Below are 13470 nucleotides of genomic sequence, written 5' to 3' on the forward strand. Positions count from 1 at the left end.
TACTAAACACCCGCTGTAATTCTACATACTTAAGAAGTTAATCACAAGCTAAACCTGGATCTAGACATGAAAGGGAGCAGGACATACACAGATCAATGTAGCCCTCTAAAAAGCTGCTCCTCCTCATTCTTGTCATTGCAGTGCGCGGCGTGAGTAAGGGGTGTGTTTATGTACACACTATTTAGGTGAAAAATGTCTGTTTGTCTTTCATATTGTAAGTGGCACTTAACCTGTGACCTTTATATATGAGTTGACAGAATAATTGCCCTGGTTTGATTAAAAAGGCTGAGGGTTACCTGAGTGCTAAATCAATGAGAAGCAATGGAGGAAGATTAACTAAACATTTGTTTGCAGTAAGACATTGTTATTATAATCAACACACAACATCCTTAAACAGTATAATGTCAGACGCATTGTGAAACCGTAGTCATTAAGTCGACAATACAGGCTGATGATATTAACTCCAAGTGTAAAGATGTTCTCACGACAATGAAACCTGAACATTATCTAACTCTATCAAATTCTGCAATCAGCACAGAGTGGAATGGTGATATGTATAGTGATATACCTATCAGCACAGAGTGGAATGGTGATATGTATAGTGATATACCTATCAGCACAGAGTGGAATGGTATGACAATACTTCGTTTTCTAAACAAAATGTCTCTTTTATCAGCAGGACAACTGCCCCTTCTGTTTGTCGGTACAATGGAGTGTTTAGGGCAAGGCAGGCAGCATAACAGGGTTGTATTCATGCATTGTAATAGGATTAGAATATTTCCAAATTCTCAGCCCAACATTTTTTGCCTGGCCAGAGACAAATTAAAACATTTTCTTCAGTTTGGCCCCCAAGCAAAAGAGCACTGTGGCTCCAGTTAGGTTTAGGTTAATCTTGTATAACCATACCTCCAAACCACACTGTTGTCACTCCTTTAGACAAGATTAGGTCTATGTTGATGAGTGAGAAGAAGTAGATGAGTGGTGCTAGCACCGTCAGGTAATTCACAATCGACCACAGGGTTCTTCCTTGGTTCCAGAGTGTGTATAGCCAAGTGCTTTTGTTTGTGGATTGCTTGCTCTTTAGTTTGTATGGCTGTGTATTTAAACAGCACTGTGACAGCTGCCGGTGTAACGAGGGCTTCATTGCTTATCTGCAGGTTGTTTGATAACATGGTGAAATATGAAGCTGAAACAAAACGACATCCAAGAAAGAAACACATTTCTTCATGACTCTCCTCAGTTTCCTAGGCATCATAGTATGTAAGCTACTGGTAACCATGGAAACAGTGAATAAAAGATCACAAGATGCTAGTCTTACAGACAGAGAAAACCTGGCCAAAAACCTTGAATGGCGTGAGGCTAAAATGTATTCTGCAATGACGTGTAGCTCTTAATGTATCCACTGGATTTCAATGTATAATTCTCTAAACCCTAACTTAGAAGTGGTTAAAAGTCACTAAACCCTATTCTATAAGTGGCTGAATGTCTCTTACACTTATTCTAGAAGTGGATGAATGTCTCTGAAACCTATTCTAGAAGTGGATGAATGTCTCTAAAACCTATTCTATAAGTGGCTGAATGTCTCTGAAACCTATTCTAGAAGTGGATGAATGTCTCTAAAACCTATTCTATAAGTGGCTGAATGTCTCTGAAACCTATTCTAGAAGTGGTTGAATGACTCTAAATCATATTCTAAAGGTGGTTGAATTTCTCAAAAAAAGCTATATGTTTAACTAACTGAGATTTTTGACATTTCTAAAAGAATTGCAAAAATAATCTGGACAAATGGCTTCCATACTATCCTCCCATTCAATGTTGGACAAAGAAATATAGGCCAACACCAACTGTTCCAGGGCCAGCATGCTGTACTGTATAACGCCTACATCTGAAAGGACCCATTGATGGAGTAAATGAGAGTGAAGTGGCTGAATGTGCACATTGATGCCCCAGTACAGTGGAATACAGTGAGCGTGGGATGTGAACACAAACTGGTACCAGAGAAAAGTCATGCTGACAGGCCATCCTGACGATTGGTCTAAAGAAACGTCAATCTCCTCTAAAAACAGACAAAAACACACAGAAGCCTGACGGTCTACACACTTGTTTGTTTCCATATTTCTGCAAGCCAATCATCTTTCAGCTTTGATCAGCTGTCCCGGGGTCCCAGGTTCATTCTTGACAAAGGGGCCTTTCATTGCCACACGGGGCCACACAGTACGCAAAATCATTACATCTTCAAGTTCTATCCGAGCCGGCTTACCAAGCGTCGTTGAGATCCATCCACAGTGTTATTACACTGGTGCACGCAACTGAAACAACACGTCCTGTGGCTGACGTTTTCTGCAAGTAATTATCCTGCAAAATGGCACAGCAGCCAAAATACCAACAAGCTCATTTTTATATTTATCCAACTAACATTAAAACGTCCTTTAATGTGTCTAAGTGCCCTGTATTTCTTTAAGTTAATTTTTGCAATTCAGCTAGTATTCAATTATTATCTATGTCAGCTTACAGGGCTCTCTGTAAATCATGGTTCATCCTGTCTTCCTCTGTTCCCAAAGCATTGCAACATTCCACTGTGAATATAAATGTGAATGTCAGTGTGAATATGAAGACTGTTCACAGTGATTGAATTGCAAGCCTTTCCAGCCCTCCTGTGTGACCTAGATACCCCGTTTGTTTTACCCCTGCCCTTAGAGATCCACTTGAAAATGTCTCTAAAACTCAAGAGGCTTTGTCTTGCCGTGTAATCATTGCTGGACCTTTTGTCATGCAAACCTGACCATAATGACAAAAAACATGGTGCCCCACTCCAATTCGTTTTGTGTTAGAGACTACAGTATGTTAAGAAAAAATATGAATTGTTGTATGCAGCCTCCGAGTTAGAAAGAGTCAGGGTGTGAGTGAGCACTGCTTCTGCACAACAATAATAAGACATCTTGTATTCAACTGACTGGGACTAGCCCTGGAGGAAGCTGCTCTAATCAAATCAGCTTTGCTTAGAATTTACTATTTGCTGCTGGCATGCTGCACGTTCACAAACATAGACCTTTTCTACTTGTTTCTTCTTGAACAGTGTCTATATGCAATGATCTGCCTTTGCAAATGAATGGTACACAAAAGGAGAGACCTACAGCGAGTGTATCTACATTCAGCCTCTCCATCAGTGTTGCTCGGGTCTTGGGCCATGACGGGAGATGGGAGCGAGTTCAGAGCTGGGACAAAGAAACACCTTGCTGTTTATTTCATGAGTTGTTAGGAGTGGATGAGGTGTAGGGCCTGTGGGCAGAGGGGAGCACACGGAGGGGACGGCCAACGTCTCCTATTTAGGAAAGAGACTGAGCCTGTGTCTCACCGTGTATTGTGCTGGCTCGCTTAGGGGAAACTAACACACAGCATGTGTCTAGTCAACACAAAATCCTCTGCATGAAGACAGCAGTCCTAAAGAACCCCCAAAAAAGGAACTGAGTACGACTGAGCAGCGCATCTCCTCTGAATATACTGTACTTTCTGAAATGTACACTGCGTCTTGGGTGCAAAACTCTAGAGTGGGGAATCATTGGACAAGAACAAAAAAGTATGAAAATGTTCGCACTCACTACCTTGCCCCAGAAAAGTGTCTCTACAATGACTAAAATGGAAAATGTTAATCTGTTGGATTGTGAACAGACTGGTCCGTTTTAGGAGGTGGACAGTGAAAGACTGGTAAATCCTAAGAGGATAGCATACTGTTATCAGTATTAATGAAATTCACCTCCAGAAATAAATTAGCTGCATGAGGTTGAAACTAAATATCTCCACGGGAATATGTGACAACTGATGTTAAGAACCTTGGTTTGGAGTGGAGTAACGAGACAAAGCAGTCACGTCAAGTTCAATATAGAGATAACAGCCTAGTTAAAAGGGGAACAAAAGTCACATGACTTTCCATCTGAAAACCAAAATTCAGAATTAACAACTGATTCCATTCCATTGAAACAGACAGAGCAGTGCATCCTCCTCTATCATGACCTGCAGCACACCTGAACCTCATTTAGATTGTGATTGGTGGTCTTTCTGAGACATGATTAGACAAGACGAGGTCATGTTTAGACCAGGTCAGGACATGTTGTTCATGGAGGATTTTGGCCATTTGAATAATCATGCGATTTCTGTTCCCATTTAATTCCTCACAGTGAACGCCAGTAGGACGCAGCAACCAGCGTACAGACAGTGTCCCCTAGTGACGCAGGATATCAGACTTATCAATATGCCAACATTTCATAGGAAAGTGCAAACCAATACAAACGAGAAATATCCAACCTTGTTCTCCAGTCATCGCAAAAAGATGTGTTATTAAAATCCTTCTCATTCATTCCAATCTCCAAGTTGAATACTTTCCCCCTTCGGTTTCCCACTGTGAATGATACGACATTGGACAAACATAGATGCAAAAGGACACACCAATTGTCCTGGAGACTGGCTACGCAGACATACCACAGAGCACCTGTTGACCGTGGAGTGAATTCCAGCGTAGTATCTGTACGTAGGGTGTCCATTACAGCCAGAGAGAGAAGAGATGCTACCTGAGAGCTTTATCGACTAAGAAAGCCCTGGAGCAAAATAATAAATACAATAAACTATACTACACTCTGAGTATCTTTTCAATTACCTAGTTTTGTTTTAACTATTTATGTGTTTCTTATGTAGCACCAGCTTGGCTTGTCAGACCGGGTAATGTTCGCTGCCACCATTCATCGATTCTATACATTGATATGATTACTCAATAACAATTCTTCAATAGCCTAAAGCAGGGCTTCGTTTATTCGCCAAGACATGTAAGACACTTTGTTCAAACAAGCATATGTTTTGGTTTTTGATAATTTTTTCGGGGCCTTGGGCTTAAGGGAGTCCATAATCTACACTTCACTGTTACTGGAAAACCTAAGAGATTGTAAAGTACAAAACAAAGACAAAGCGTGCAGATGTTCCTTGAGATTAAAACACAAACAAGCAAAGACAGCACAGACTGTGAGAGAACTTGTTGAGATAACTTGTTGCAATCTATCACTTGATAAATTGAATAAACACCCCTGATTTCGTTTCCACTGAACAACCTGTCAGAGAGTGTGTGTGTGAGGGTGTGTGTGCATGTGTGTGAGCAGATTCAATCACACCCTGGCTCTGTTCTGGGTATGTATGTGTGTGTGTGTGTGAGCAGATTCAATCACACCCTGGCTCTGCTCTGGGCCTCCCTCCCTTGATGACACTCTTTACACTGTCTTTTTTTGAATAGCTGTTCCTGTCTGTGCAGCTTTCACTGAAACACTGTTCTCCCCCTCCACAATAACCAGCTCCCTGCCAAGCCTCCTGTCACTCAGGAAATCTGTGTAGCTGGTGTTGAGCCTGTCTGTTGTATCTGATGTTAAATAATGCACGGTCAGGGTCAACAGCACTGTAATTTACAGGGAAGCAGGGAATTAGCAAGCTTTGTCGAAAGTCTGATAATTTACCACATCAACCAAACCCCTTGATGACAAGCAGGAAGGCAGACCGACAACTACACACACACACACACACACAAACAAACACAAATCACACACAGACACACAGATCAGACACACAGACATACACAACCACACACACACATATCCTACATCACACACAGACATACATGAACACACACACACCAAGCAGAGCAAGGTAAAACCGCTCTGTAAATGAGAACACTATTCCCTCTTACCCTCCATAGGCTCCAAAAGTAAAACTCCTCTTCCTCTGCGGCATGCTGGCTAATGGACTGGGATCAACAGTGACTTGTTTAACTCAGCCCTGAATGGAGCCTGGACTTCTGTCACTCACTCCCTCATGCTGACTCTGTGTACGAGAGGGAGCGTGCCCCTCCCTTCCTCCCGCCCGCCCTCCCTCTCATGCTTCCTTAACAAACCGGGGGAGGGGAAGGGGGAGGGGGCTAGTGTTCGTACCAGTCCACCAGAGAACCAGGAGTCCTCTTCGCAGACATTTTCCACAGTCAGTCAGAGCGGAGGGGACATGAGGACAGGCACCGTATGTTTATCTCCTCATCTTGAATAGATTCACTGTCACAATGGCGAACCACTCAATCATTTTCTGCGGGGTGCAATTAATGAGAGTAGTATTTGTATAATGCAGATGGGGACGGGCAGGAATTGGCTTGGAGGTCAGGTCATAAATGACAGACAACAGCATGTTCAACGTGGTGTGAAATGTGATGCAGGTCTTTATCTTCACAATCTGTTCAGAACTTGTTTTTCAATGCTCTGTTTTTCTCTGTCACACTGTCTCTTTCTATCCTTCTCCCTTTCTCTATATACCTCCCTCTCTCCCTCTCTCCCATTGTCTCTCTCTCTCCCATTGTCTCTCTCTCTTATACTGTCTCTCTCTCTCCCACTGTCTCTTTCTCTCCCATTGTCTCTCTCTCTTATACTGTCTCTCTCTCTCCCACTGTCTCTCTCTCTCCCACTGTCTCTCTCTCTCCCACTGTCTCTCTCTCTCACACACTGTCGATCTCTCTTATGCTATCTCTCTCTCTACATTTTTCCAACTGCTTATCACTATACCTCTCTATCTATCTCTCCAACTGTCTCTCTCCAGACCTCCCTCTTTCTCTCAATCTCTCTTACTGTCTCTCCAGACTTCCCTATTTCTCTCAATCTCTCGTACTGTCTCTCTAGACCTCCCTCTTTCTCTCAATCTCTCTTACTGTCTCTCTAGACCTCCCTCTTTCCCACTATCTCTGAGACAGCTGGTCAAACAACCTAGTGACAGTGGCTGTACTGATCCGGCCAAACAGATCATTACCCTTCTCAAACATTGTAATCACAGATACACACCACCAGCTCTAGGAAATCAACTATTCCATCATAGCAAAAATAGAACTCCCAGTTACTAAAAATGAGTCAAAGACAGGAAAGTGCCATTCTTTCCTTTCCCACTGTTTATCGTAGAGCCTGCTTACTCACTAAGACATACAGTAACTCCCCCTAACCATCATCTTTATTAATTCGGCAGACACATTACACCACACAGACTTACAGGAATAAGAGCCTTGCTCAAGGTCACCTCTTCTAGACAACTCAACCTACGTCAGTGTCTGTTACTGTAAAAGCAGTATCACTGGTATCATAATGAGGAGATATTAACAATTGAGCTGGCAACATTATCTCCAAGAAACAGTAAAGTTTTAGACAATAATTCATTCTAAGTGAATTAATACGACTGGAGCAAATTCCATAATGAACCAGAGACAAAACTATACATATCTAGCTCATCATTCTCCCTTCAGGGTCCACCTCATCTGCAGAGCTCTTTTAGCAATTGGATGGAATGGCACTGATTAATCACTGTACCAGATTAACAAGCAATCAGTTAAATACAGTTTCACCACTGTATATTATTTGCCCAACAATTCCTGTACCTTAGTGCTGAACTGCACAGTAAACACTGTCATGGATTGACTGTAACTGCTGTGTGCCTCTACAATAATGACCTACAGGTCCATCTGCTGGTTGGACCTTCTCTCTGTTGGGAGCATAGACCAGACACTGCTGAAAAATCCTCTGTTGATTAGCCCTTCAGCACACCTTAAAACTACTTTCCAGGTGTTTCCATTAATCTAAGCAGTGTGCACACGTGTATGTATCTGTGTACATGTGTATGAGTCTGCATGTGACTGTAACAGTGTTTTCATCACATTGCACCAGCAGGAACAGGGCTGAAGTCCCAGAGTCCCTCTGGCTGGCTGCTCTTTTGTCTAAATCAGGGTAGGATGGCAGAAACACCCTCACAAGGACAAAGAAGCACAGATGCCTCAGTGATAATAACCTCCTTCAGACTAGCTGGGCTGTTGATCTACTACAGTGATATCACCTAGAAAAACAACACAACACAAATGGAAAAGAAACACAGGTTGCTCATTAAAAAAAAAGATAGCCGAACTTGAATACTAAGAGGCCAAATAGGTGAGCAGCAAGACACCTTAAAGTTAATACAGGAATAATCCAATTTTTACTTATTCTCAACACATTGATCGATGGATAGGCCTACCTTGTTAAAAAGTCACATGAAAAAAAGTTATCTTGTCAAATCCACTTTTGTAAATTAAGCAGGCAATTGTCTCCTTCAGACAATCTGTTAGTTTGTAGACTGAAACACACACATTCAATAATGCCTCGCCAAGCTTGGGCATGAGGTGTTGAGTAGATCGGGGGTGCTGGAGGGCAAGAGCCAGGGTGGGCTGAAGCCGACCAGACTCTGGTTTCACCAGGACATTTGCTTGAGTACTAACTCACTGTACGTCTGGGAAGTTGAACAATGGGTGCTGAGACAACAGCCTTTTTGTGAACAGTGCCTTTAAATCAGGTCCACGACCCACATTCAGAATTTCTATGCATTTTAAATGTTTCATTTTCCCTCTGGACAGGTTTATTGTGTTAGAATCAGGCCAAACATCAACAACACTGTTGGCAAACAAACCCACACCCTGGACCACAATATCATCACACCCAAATAATTTGTTTTAACTATTCCTTCTAGCACTGACTTTGATGATAGCTACATAACAAAGTTCAGTGTACTTACTATTACCCTACTACCTGTAGGGTGCTCCGGACAAAGCCTCTGCAAAATGACAAAATGTCAGTGTTATGAACAGTCAAATTTTCTCTATCCATGTAAACTTTTGTGTGCGTGTGTGTGTGTGCATGATAGAGTGAACAGATACCTTAAGGGAGAAATCAGTCTTAGTGTCTCCCGGTCAAAACGATTCCATAATGAGTTGCTGTGTGTTCAGTCTACATCCTAATCCAGTTAATATGACTACGTTAGCACAATGTGGGCCCAATGCAGGCTAATATGACTACGTTAGCACAATGTGGGCCCAATGCAGGCTAATATGACTACGTTAGCACAATGTGGGCCCAATGCAGGCTAACATGTCTATGTTAGCACGATGTGGGCCCAATGCAGGCTAATATGTCTACGTTAGCAAGATGTGGGCCAAAGGCAGGCTAATATGTCTACGTTAGCACGATGTGGGCCCAATGCAGGCTAATATGTCTACGTTAGCACGATGTGGGCCCAATGCAGGCTAATATGTCTACGTTAGCACGAAAACAAAAATTATAACATTTTGAAAAGCAATCACAAGACCAATGTAACAACTACCCAATGCTAAGTAAGATGATAGTTACATGGCATGACCTAGAAACTCACATATAGACTTAAAATATAATTCTCCCGTTTCTCATTGTAACAGACATAACTGTTTATGGGTACCTGTCGGATCTTGCGGTTAGTCACTCTGGATAAGAGGGTCTGCCAAGTGACTAAAATGTCAATGTAAAAATTACAAAACAATTAATGAGTAAAAATCACAGACGAAAAACCTCACCTCAATACGTTTGAGATGCTGTCCTGAATTGACTAAATGGATACAGAATCCATGATTTTGAGTTAATGACAACCAACATTGATATCCCCCACTGACCTAACCTCTTAGCTTCTGGTGTAGTTCTTAATAATCTTCAGGCCAGTTTCACAGACACAGAATAAGCCTAGTCAAGAGAAAAAAATCAAGCTCAATGAAGTTTTCTATCGACCTTGATTTCCCCCCCCTTAATCTGTTTGTGAAACCGGCCCTTTGGGTTTAAAGGAGAGTAAAATAGTGTATACATATCTACCCTTGAAGATAACCACCAGATTAATTTCATAACTATTTCCACCCAACAGAGGGGTCTCTTTAAAGTACTTAATACAGGGGGCACTGTCTCTTTAAGACTTCCTCTCTGGACTCCAACCTGAAGTATTAGAGTAAGATCTGGAAGTCTTAGCGTTACTCTTAAAAGGTTCATTATACCAAAATGTTGACACTGTATCCGGATGAACGTACTGCCTATGGCCTACCTTCTAAATATTTTCCAGCTGCAATCTGATAGCACAAGGAGTACATATATCCTTGGTTATTTGGAGAGGGATGGGGCTGGGGGGTTACATGTTGGAAGGGAGTACATATTCAAAGGGTAATTGTGCTGAAAAGTGCCAGGAAATAAGCTGGCCCTTATCATCACTTGTATTTCAAAATTAAAAGTGGCCACCTATGACCTGTTGGGCTGTCAGGGTGGATGAGCCACACACAATGTATTGCAGGGCTCAACATAAAAAAATAATATATGTATTTGAGCATGTGCCAGATTATGAAATGAATGGAAAATGTCAAGTTTATAATGCAATTATTATTTTTTTCAATCTCGACTTGCTAATTTAATTAGTCCCGACTTGACTTTCTACTAGCCCGGGGCCATCAGGCCATCGTTATTGTGGAGCCCTGTAATGCTAAATATGGTTGATTCATTGCATCTGTAGAACCACCCTGCCCCCCACCCAGAAAAATAATAATGGTCCTGGTGTAACAGAGAGGCACAGGGAAGGGACACAGGACAAGTGTTCAGGGCCCTGGAGGGAAAAAGTCTGAATCAAAAGGCTAACGTCCGGAGGCGGGATAAGGCAGGGTCATATTGATTGCCCTCACCAGGGGCTGCTTCGTGGGATTGGTGACTCCGGGGTACTCTACACCCCTAAGCTCCTATTTGACTCCCTCCCACTCTGGGGTAGTGCAGCATTAATGGCAGCTCGCTGTGGCACTGCTCTCCCTTCCCTGTTCTTCTGCTCTCCCAAGAGCTGCTCCTCTGGGCCCTCTCTATATTCACCCTAAACCAGGCCTAATTGGGCGCGGGCACGACTGGTTTAGGGGAAGATAGAGAGGGCCAAGAGGTGATGCAGCGAAGGACGCGTCACCACACACTGACTTGCTGTGTTAGTCTAATCCAGGGATACTCTCATCAAAGAGAGGTTAAAGGACTAGGGCAAGATTTGTGCACGCGAACAGGTGAGCCACAAACAGATTCAGCTTACAAAATCTAATTCAGGGTTTTCAAAAGAAAGAGGGATCAGACACAGCAGCAAATGGGGGAACCGAGGCAGCTGGCCACTGAGAGAATATCAACTATACACTCAGTTTGGTAATTTAGAAGAATAATACTATAATGTAAATGGATCCGTGCCAAGCTGTTCTGCTTTTTTCCCCACACTGTTTTCCCAACCAGGAAGTAATGTGAGCCCACACACGTTAAGGCACACTTACTTATCTGATGACCTCGGTTTGCTTTGCAGGCATCCAAGACGACCTGAGGTTGCTATGGTGTGATAGTCTCTGAAGACAATGTCTCACTGCTCCCCAGGTCATGTTGGCCAATTCGCATCGCTTTTTGGCCACAGTCAAGGCTCCAACTTTCACATTTGTTTTGCCTGAACTCCTCAATATTCCTTTACATGTATTGTAGGTATTTTCAAAGCAGTCCTTGCATAGCAGACAGATGTACAGTATCTCAGAAAAGTGAGTACACCCCTCACATTTTTTAAAAATATTTGATTAAATCTGTTCACGTGACAACACTGAAGAAATGACACTTTGCTACAATGTAAAGTGGTAAGTGTACAGCTTGTATAACAGTGTAAATTTGCTGTCCCCTCAAAATAACAAAACACACAGCCATTAATGTCTAAACAGCTGGCAACATAAGTGAGTACACACTTAAGTGAAAATGTCCAAATTGGGCCCAAAGTGTCAATATTTTGTGTGGCCACCATCATTTTCCAGCACTGCCTTAACCCTCTTGGGCATGGAGTTCACCAGAGCTTCACAGGTTGCCACTGGAGTCCTCTTCCACACCTCCATGACGACATCACAGAGCTGGTGGATGTTAGCGACCTTGCGCTCCTCCACTTTCCGTTTGAGGATGCCCCACAGACGCTCAATAGGGTTTAGGTCTGGAGACATGCTTGGCCATTCCATCACCTTAACCCTCAGCTTCTTTAGCAAGGAAGTGGTCGTCTTGGAGGTGTGTTTTGGGTCGTTATCATGTAGGAATACTGCCCTGAGGGGATAATGCTCTGCTTCAGTATGTCACAGTAGATGTTGGCATTTATGGTTCCCTCAATGAACTGTAGCTCCCCAGTGCCGGCAGCACTAATGCAGCCCCAGACCATGACACTCCCACCACCATGCTTGACTGTAGGCATGACTCACCTGGTTGCCGCCACACATGCTTGACAACATCTGAACCAAATACATTTATCTTGGTCTCATCAGACCACTGAACATGGTTCCAGTAATCCATGTCCTTAGTCTGCTTGTCTTCAGCAAACTGTTTGCAGGCTTTCTTGTGCAACATCTTTAGAAGAGGCTTCCTTCTGGGACGACAGCCATGCAGACTTTTATTCAGATCCTCGGAGAGTTCTTTGCCATGGAGTGCCATGTTGAACTTCCAGTGACCAGTATGAGGGAGAGTGAGAGCGATGACACAAAATTGAACACACCTGCTCCCCATTCACACCTGAGACCTTGTAAGACTAATGAGTCACATGACACCGGGGAGGAAAAATGGCTAAATGGGCCCAATTTGGACATTTTGTACTCACTTTTGTTGCCAGCGGTTTAGACAGTAATGGCTGTGTTTTGAGTTATTTTGAGGGGACAGCAAATTTACAGTTATACAAGTTATACAAACTGTACACTCACTACGTTACATTGTAGCAAAGTGTCATTTCTTCAGTGTTGTCACATTAAAAGATATACTTAAATATATACAAAAATGTGAGAGGTTTACTCACTTGTGAGATACTGTGAATGCAGCCATTTGAAATGAGCTCAGTGTGTTGTTGAATGTTTGACATGGGCGGAATAGAGCTCACTAGGCTGTGGATGGCTGCATGGCATCCCATAGAGCGCAAGAAGCTCCACACATGGCCCAGTACACACACACACACACCAGTGCCTCCACAGACTGTGGGCATCCAGAGGGTCTCATTAGAAGGGTAATAAGGCTGACACAGCAGATGAAAAGGACTGTTGTTGTTCAGGCTCCTGTCTAGCCAGTGGAACTCTCAATTCCTCTGTGTCATCTCTCCCTCCCTCTCTCTCTCTCTCTCGCTTTGTGTCTCAGGCAACACAGCAGCAAGGTTTGAATGTTTAATGGATACTGAACATAACTGCCCTCTTGTGTCTTGCTTTCTCTCTCTAACCCTCCTTAGTTCTGTCTCTTCTATTTGTCTCTCATTCTCTCTAGAGAGACTCCCAGGGGACAGATAGAAATGGAATGGGAGTGGATAATATTTGAATGTCATGAAGAGATCTATAAGTTTTTGAGTTTTTGAGTTTTATTAAAACGTATTCCAGAGCTAGTACACCTGAATAAACGTACATAATAATCCTCAACGCCTTGAGTAGTTGATTTTAGTGGCTACCTAATATACCCCTTTCACTGGGGTATAAATATGAGGTGACACACATGCCCAACCTCCTAGATTATCTGTTAACATGGGAAAGGTCAGAGAACACATATGTAATGAAACAAAAAGATGTTAACCTTAGTAAATGATAAGATTTCTATAAAA

The 13470-nt window shown here is 42.7% G+C and overlaps 1 protein-coding gene across 11 annotated transcripts in view; it reads right to left on the bottom strand.

Annotated features, from left to right (window-relative positions):
• Positions 1-13470, bottom strand: part of rap1gap (RAP1 GTPase activating protein) — a 76679-nt gene that overhangs the window by 49348 nt on the left and 13861 nt on the right. For 5 of the 11 annotated variants that reach the window (XM_029124008.2, XM_029124007.2, XM_029124005.2 and 2 more), the window contains exon 1: positions 5723-5843. The exons of 2 other annotated variants lie outside the window; for them this stretch is intronic. In XM_029124008.2, coding sequence (XP_028979841.2) covers positions 5723-5766 — 44 coding nt within the window. In that variant the 5' untranslated portion in view covers positions 5767-5843. Of the gene's footprint in view, positions 1-5722; positions 5845-13470 lie in introns of those variants that run through there. 4 more of the 11 variants (XM_029124006.2, XM_034295880.1, XM_029124011.2 and 1 more) reach the window with 2 other exon arrangements.

This window comes from Esox lucius, chromosome 12 (assembly GCF_011004845.1).
Source record: "Esox lucius isolate fEsoLuc1 chromosome 12, fEsoLuc1.pri, whole genome shotgun sequence".
Classification (NCBI taxonomy): domain Eukaryota; kingdom Metazoa; phylum Chordata; class Actinopteri; order Esociformes; family Esocidae; genus Esox; species Esox lucius.